This window comes from Notothenia coriiceps, unplaced genomic scaffold, assembly GCF_000735185.1.
Source record: "Notothenia coriiceps isolate Sejong01 unplaced genomic scaffold, NC01 NC01_scaffold00037250, whole genome shotgun sequence".
In the NCBI taxonomy this organism is placed as follows: domain Eukaryota; kingdom Metazoa; phylum Chordata; class Actinopteri; order Perciformes; family Nototheniidae; genus Notothenia; species Notothenia coriiceps.
The window spans coordinates 12,290,979-12,298,330 of NW_011369951.1; the positions used below are offsets into that span (position 1 = coordinate 12,290,979).

At 42.8% G+C, this 7,352-nt stretch overlaps 1 protein-coding gene across 1 annotated transcript; it reads left to right on the forward strand.

The window, feature by feature from the left end:
- The first annotated feature begins 528 nt into the window (after positions 1 to 528).
- On the forward strand, positions 529 to 7,033 carry LOC104967322 (calpain-5-like). Its single transcript, XM_010796733.1, has 4 exons — positions 529 to 614; positions 5,814 to 5,932; positions 6,032 to 6,168; positions 6,247 to 7,033. Exons 1-4 carry the CDS (start codon positions 529 to 531, stop codon positions 6,421 to 6,423), a joined length of 519 nt encoding a protein of 172 aa, XP_010795035.1. The 3' UTR covers positions 6,424 to 7,033.
- Positions 7,034 to 7,352: the final 319 nt, after the last annotated feature.

Below are 7,352 nucleotides of genomic sequence, written 5' to 3' on the forward strand. Positions count from 1 at the left end.
ATGCGGGACCGGGATTCTGGGATTTGTAATCTTTCTAGTTGCGTATTTTTCATAGTCTTAAGGCTTGTTTGAGACAAGCGAGACCTGAAGTTACCTACTGTAACTCCAGCTTCTATGAGTAAATGGCGTAGCCCTCTAAGGCTATCGCTATTGGGTAATCCCCCTGCGCCCCCGCGCAGCACTGAAACACTTGTAGTCCACGACCACCCGCAAGGTGGGCCCCACCCTCGGGCTCCCTTCCGGTATAAATAGGAAGGAGGCCCGACAACCTGCTCCCATACAAAATAACTTTTCTTCAGCTATTCGTGGAGCCAGTGGGGCCCAGCACTTAGAGGGCTACGCCATTTACTCGAAGCTGGAGTTACAGTAGGTAACTTCAGTTCTATTTCGTATATGGCTTCGCCCTCTAAGGCTATCGCTATTGGGTTAAGGGCGAAGCATGATGTAGTCTGCGCCCCACTGGGTCCGCCCGGCACTAGCACAGACACACCTGCTCAATAACACCCTATGCCTGTTGTGCCATGCGTAATGGCGCATCACCGTCCCTGGAACATATGGAACATGCCTAGCTTCCCTGACGGGATGAAGGCTGGGAACAATACATACCAGCCGCTGTGAGAAAGTAGAGACGAAGGTCCTACCTTGCCCAGCGACCATAGAGGTCCTCTATGGTCGCTGGGCAAGGTAGGACCTTCGTAGCAGCAGCTCTCTGCGTGTCAGACAGGTAGGAGAGCGCCCAGCTGGATCCCTGACGTCACTCACTCTGACCAGGCACTCCGTACAAAGTGTGTCAGAGGAAAAAGGAACATCCCTCTCACTTATGAGAGGGATGTTCCTTTTTCCTCTGACACACTTTGTACGGAGTGCCTGGTCAGAGTGAGTGACGTCAGGGATCCAGCTGGGCGCTCTCCTACCTGTCTGNAATAAAGTACCGCCAACTACGCGCCGAGAATTAGCACAGACAGCAGTTAGTAAGATTGATTCAGTAGCCACTTGTCTGGAAATACCGAAGACCTAGAAACGGTTTTGTAAACTTTTAGTCACGTAGTGATCGTTTTCTCAATAGAACATCTTTGATAATGTCTTCTGGCCAATCAGAATCAAGATAACGGCATGGTGTTGTTGCAGGAAGTCCCGAGGGAGAATACTTTTTCTGTAGTACAGGGGTGCTGTAACTGGTACGCAGGTTATCTGCGTAATCTGAAATGCGTACCGTCACTTGTGTCACAAAGCGCATTTGTGTACCGACGTACTTGTGAAGCTTTTCCAGAAGGCGGTTAGATCACCGGACGACAGTCGGTCTCTGTGTGCACAGACAGGGCTGCTGTTAACGTCGGTCTGTACAACGGAATTGTGCCAAAACTACGCCAACCGGCTGCGGAGGGAGACTCCCCCCCCTTCACTGGAGAACTGCGCTAAAACAGCTGATCACAACGTTCACCATGGTCACGAAGTACTCCACTAATTCCATTAATCGTTTGACAGCCCTAATATAAATGTATCATCTTTTTTTTCAATTGAATTATACTTAAAGTTCAGGGTAATCAACTGTTAAAAACATACTGTTCAAATTATTATTATTTTTTTTTAAAAGTTCAATAAATTGATGTTTTCAAAGTCAATGAATAATCGTATTTAATAATTGTGAATCACGATTATTTTTGGTCAATATTGATATCACGATTCGTGATATCAATATTGACCAAAATAGTCGTGATTATGATTTTTGCCATAATCGAGCAGCCCTACTCTATAATCACAATGTGTCAGATATATACGATTCTGAAATGGGGTTTTGCAAATAATGTGTGATTTTACTTTTGGCTTTAGTTGATGGCAATGCTTTTGTACTTTTACTTCAGCAAGATTTCGAATGCAGGAGTGTTTTTCCTTTTTCTTTTGCTACTTTTAAAACTTCGAGTAAAATATCTGAGTACTTTTCCACCACTAGTCATACCTGTAGCTGTTATGCATGTGTCATTGAAATGTTGGCTGCAGACAAAGCAGCGGTAGCAGAGAATGCTGCCTCAGAGGAAATGACTTGCACACAGGGACTGGCTTCATGACACAGAGAAATTATCTGCCGGCCCCGGGGTGGGGTGGATCATTTCCTGTATTGCTGGGAGATCCTCGTGCGTGTGTACGTACATGCACACGCCTCCGGCAACCCCTCTCCACCCCCCCCCGGCGTGTGTGTATTTTTTTTGCCTTAAATAGTAGTTTTATGTGAGGTCAGTCCTTTAATGGGGAAGTGGAAATGCGATGATGAAACGAAATGTTCTGCACGCTGCCGACTGATCGCAGCCGAGTGGAGAACGATGGTGAGAGCAGGAGGACAGGCAGATAAGAAGCAGAAAAGGGCAAGGGGGGAAAGTGGTGGAGAAATAAGAGGATGTGAGGGGAACATGGAACAGAACATGCCATCCTGTAATGATAGGAGGAACAGAAGAGTAAGGAAAAAGTAGGAGATGCCTTTGAAAGTCAAAGGGAGTGGGGTTCTTGTGTTCTCTCGTATAACATTTGTACGGGTCCAGTGTTTCACACAGCTCCTCATTGACTGTTCAGGAATGCGTAGCTGACACAATTTGATAGATGACTTCCTTATTGTAACACACTGTAACGATTAGGGGTTTACATCAGTCTGTCTTTTGCTTATTTAATGGTTTCCCTACATTGCCCTGGGTCAAATACTACCCATAATAAAACGAGTGAATGCTACAAATACTCAGCTTGTGTTCAGTTGACCTCACATGCTGCCCCAGTGCAGTGGTCCCCTGCGGTATAAAGCCACCTATACCAACACTTACACATATGTCATACTTATTGATTCATATGGAGCAGCGTTTCCGCCAGGGGGGCGTCTTGCCGTCATTTGACGCCCTTATTCAGCTCGGGACGCCCTGAACTCGAGCCGAGGGCGTCCACAAATATTAATAATTCGAGAGAAGGAGAAAACAGGACAAGGACATCCCTCTGTTGGAGAGGCAAAGGAGTCCGGTGGGATTCTTTTCGGAGTATTGAAGATCGTTTCCCCGACATCGGCGGTGCCTGCAGCACAACACGGAACGTGCACGATTTAGACGCGATGAGCAGGGGGGTTTTAGTGGAGCACGCGCGTGAACTGAGGCTCCGTGGTAAACTGTGGTAACATGAAGAGCCGTTTGGGAGCCGAAACAGCTGGCGCTTTAAGAGAGCCGAGCCAAAGGATCCGGCTCACTAACGTAAAAAGACAGTATCTATAAGGGACGGCTCAAGTCAACCCCCCCCTCTCAGCCCTGGTCTGGCGGAAACACTGATATGGAGCCCTGAAACTGACTTAATGTGTTAAACCATTATAGAAAAAAAAAGATACACAAAGACATAAATCCGAGATATAAAGATATTATTAGAATGGAGTTTAAAAATAAATAAAAATAATAACAACAATACATTATTATTGTTATTTATATAGCGCTTTTCCTGGTGCTAAAAGCTCTTAACAAAGTTGCATAGCTTGCTTTAACCATCAATCAGTTGCTCGTTTGAAGTTCCCAATCATTTATCCCCGTATGTTTTTATCTTCTTGGCACACATTCTGTCCTTTTTATTTTACCAAAGCAATATTGTCCTCACCACATTTACACTTTTCTTATTCATATCCATATTTGCCCAGAGCGGTGATCTAGGGTTGGTTTGTGTGTGTAGCTTTTGAAGAAGACTGTGTGACTAGCTAGCTGAACTGAAATGAAAGGTTGCAAGCTAAATATCTTGAGCAAACATTTATCATACATACATGTACATATGCTAACTATGCATTTACCGTACTACATACTGATGTAGCATTAATGTATGAACTCGTAACAGTAGCGTAAGCATTTTAGTGGGAAAGCTAAAGGTAACAAGGTTAGATTGCCAACTTTACTAAGAAGTTTATAGACATACCATCTTCAATAGTATGTCTCCTTTGTTCTATCTCATTTAACATTATAATTTAATTGTATGTTCATTTTTTCTTTTACTACCATTTGGCAGTTTTGGGGTGCCTTAATATGATACCTGAGATATGAACGCAAATATACAGTCTGCCTACAGTATATGTAGTACTCCAACGAACGAATATTCGGATATTCGGGTACAGCCCTAGTTCATAACCTGTAAGAGGCATTTTCTTTTTATGTTCGGTCAGAAATATAACAAAATGACAAATAAGTCCTTTGAGTACCATTAGTGTAATTTAACTGGTGACTATTCACTGTGCGGAGATTACTTCATCTTCCACACCAATCATTCAAACAGTCACAGAAACAGTTTGTTCATCATTTGTCTGAACATGAATATCATTGACACAATCAGGAGAGTTACTGCTTATGGAACAATTAGTCATCCTGCCTCTCTGTCGCTAAGAACAGTGCCTTCAGTTAGAAACCATTTTATCTGCATGTACCGTAGCTGAAGTTTATTTATCCAGTCCGTTAGCTTGATCCCTGTCGAATGAAACGCTCTCCAAAGCTGTTTATTTGTTAAACTTGCTGTGTAGCAGTGATGTCTAACTGTTTTTGTTAAGTGCTGTGGTAAAAAAATATACAAAAAATAAACTCTCCTTAGAGATTCAGTCATTGGTCAGTAATGTTAAGTTGGACTCCTGCACTTCACTGCCTTTATTGGGTAGAATGTGTTCCCAGTTGGTTTTGATTAATTTCTCCTAAATTAGAGTCTGGAACAATGTTCTTTTTTCTTTTACATTTTCTGTGGCTACAGTTGTCATTAAAGAGTACCTACTATGCTCATTTTCAGGTTCATATTTGTATGTAGTGTCTCTACTGTGTCATGTCTACATGCTTCAATGTTCAAAAAGCTCTTTATTTTCCTCATACTGCCTGTGCTGCAGCACCTCTTTTCACCCTCTGTCTGAAACCAGAGCCCAGTCTGCTCTGATTGGTTAACTGGCCTGCTCTGTTGTGATTGGTCAACTGCCTAGAGATGTTTCGCAATTGTTATGCCCCTTAGCCTATCATGTACAATGTATTGGAGCGCTAGCCGATAGAAAGGCGAACGTTACATAATGATGTCACTACAGTGTTTCCCATACATTGATTTAGTTGTGGCGGAATGTTGCAAGTTCTAATCCCGCCTGGAACACCACTACTAGTGTGCCCTTGAGTAAGGCACTTAGCCCTCAGTTACTCCAGGGAGAACGTCCCTGTAATTGTTCATTGTAAGTCGCTTTGGAAAAAGGCGTCTGCTAAATGATATTTTTGGGAGAATAAACCCAGCAGATCCTCAACTCCGGTGTGTCTCACTCATTAACAACACAACACAGAGCAACAAGAACGTTGTCTACAGTAGCCATGAACTCACATGTATTTTCTTATTTGAGGCAGGGTGGATGCGTGGGCCACCCGAATAGGTTAAGGGGCCTTTGGCTTTTCTTACCGGGGGGTGCGGTGCCCCCACAAATAGAATCAAATTCTGTGGGAAACACTGAATGTATTCCACAATAACTAAATATGTACATGTTCTAGACATTGTGATAATCACAAAAAATATTTGAGGCATTTTACTTACTTGAATCTTACAAATCCAGTCCAATAAAACAAAGAGATGTTGCTCGTTTGAAGATTTGGAAGTATGTATTACCCAATAGTAGTGTGAGGCTGAACAAAAGGACCTTTTGACTATGTAAATGTGGTCTTTAAAAAAACAAAACATTTAGTGACTTTTTTAGGATAGCTTAAAGTAATGTTGTAAAATTACAACCGTGGGCCTTACAGGGTTAACTCAGTTTTCTCAGTCTTCGGTGGATTTAATCTGTTATATCTTTATTTTTTGTATAGGAAACTGAAGGAGGATTTGCTGTCCCCCTCTGTCTTCCACTGTTTTCTACCTCAACCAACATTGGTGACCACTGTCTACCTCCGAAGGGCATCAGGACTTCGCCCCCCCAAACAAAAAGGTTGCGTACCACAGAACCACTGCATCTCCGAAGAGATAGCAGAGGAAAATATAAAATGTTTCTTAACATTTTTGTTGTATTGTCCATTATGTTCCACAGCTCCAGATGTTTATGCCATAGTGCGGTGTGAGAACGACACCATCAGGACACATGTTTTCAAGGCGGAGGGAAACCCAGAGTTCAACCTCAGAGCCATCTTCTACAGGAGATACCCCAGCACACACATCTCTATCGAGGTTTGACTTATTTATATATTCTTTCTCACACACACACAGCGTTTGCACACACAGTCAATCCTGTCTTGCTGTGTGCAGTTGTGGAGCAGAGGGTGGCTGTGGGACTCCATGCTGGGAGAGGCTCGGCTCCAGACGGCTGAGTCAGAGAGAAGTCGGAGTCATGTGATCGATCTGCGAGGCGGCCAATCCCGGCCCGGGTCCCGAGGGTGCGTCTACGTCGAGACCTCCTCCAGCGTCTGCCTCACAGACTTGTGACAGCATCATGCGTTGCCCTGGTTACTATTCCCTGACATGGCAAGTGTCTTCCTCTCTGGTGGAAGTGGATGGACAAACAGAAGTTTTGATGAACTAAAGTTAGACTGTGTTAAACAACTAAACCGCTGATACATTTTGTAATTAAAGATGTATTTAAGGCAGATGCTAGTTGCACCTGGGTGTATATAGTCAGTAATGCTATTTGTACCTGGGTGACTATAGTGAACAATGCTATTTGTACCTGGGTGACTATAGTGAGCAATGCTATTTGTACCCGGGTAACTATAGTGAAGAATGCTATTTACACCCGGGTGACTATAGTCAAAAATGCTATTTGCACCCGGGGTGTGTTCTGTACTCTGTGGTGATCTGCAGGTCGGATGTTAGGGTGACCATCTTTCACGACTCAAGCAGTCCATGCAAAAGAATGAACTGCGGCCAAAATATTTCCTCTGTGTGGTATTATATTTAATTAATCGTAAGAACTGTTGTTTTGTTGCTGTTGTGGTTGTATTTTTTACAATTATTTATGTTGTTAATATGTTTGAATGTCAATGTACAAAACTATATTTGCATTTGTGTTTTGATTTTTTTTTCCTATGATTAAATAATTAACACTTTTCAGAGTATACTGACGAGTCAGTTTATTTCATTTCTTGCAGCATTCAAATTATTGAAGTAATTTTTTGGGGGAAAACTTTCACTTCAGCTTTTAGCCCAGAGGACTTAAACCAGTAGCTGGACAATAGCAACGATTAAAGTGCACCCTGGTGAGAGTGAATGTTTTAACATTCACTCTCACCAGGGTGCACTTTTGCAGGACTGCAAACAGAATCGGAAACAACACACTGTGTGAGACTAAGCATGAACATTTATTAAATGTTTTTCCTATTTTCCTCCATTTTGATTACATGTAAATGGCTGAGATA

Coding starts and splice junctions, on each gene's coding strand:
- LOC104967322 (XM_010796733.1), top strand. CDS start 529: ATGGCGCATCACCGTCCCTGGAACATATGGAACATGCCTAGCTTCCCT. Junction 5,933..6,031: donor TCGCCCCCCCAAACAAAAAG/GTTGCGTACCAC, acceptor TATGTTCCACAG/CTCCAGATGTTTATGCCATA. Junction 6,169..6,246: donor GCACACACATCTCTATCGAG/GTTTGACTTATT, acceptor TGCTGTGTGCAG/TTGTGGAGCAGAGGGTGGCT.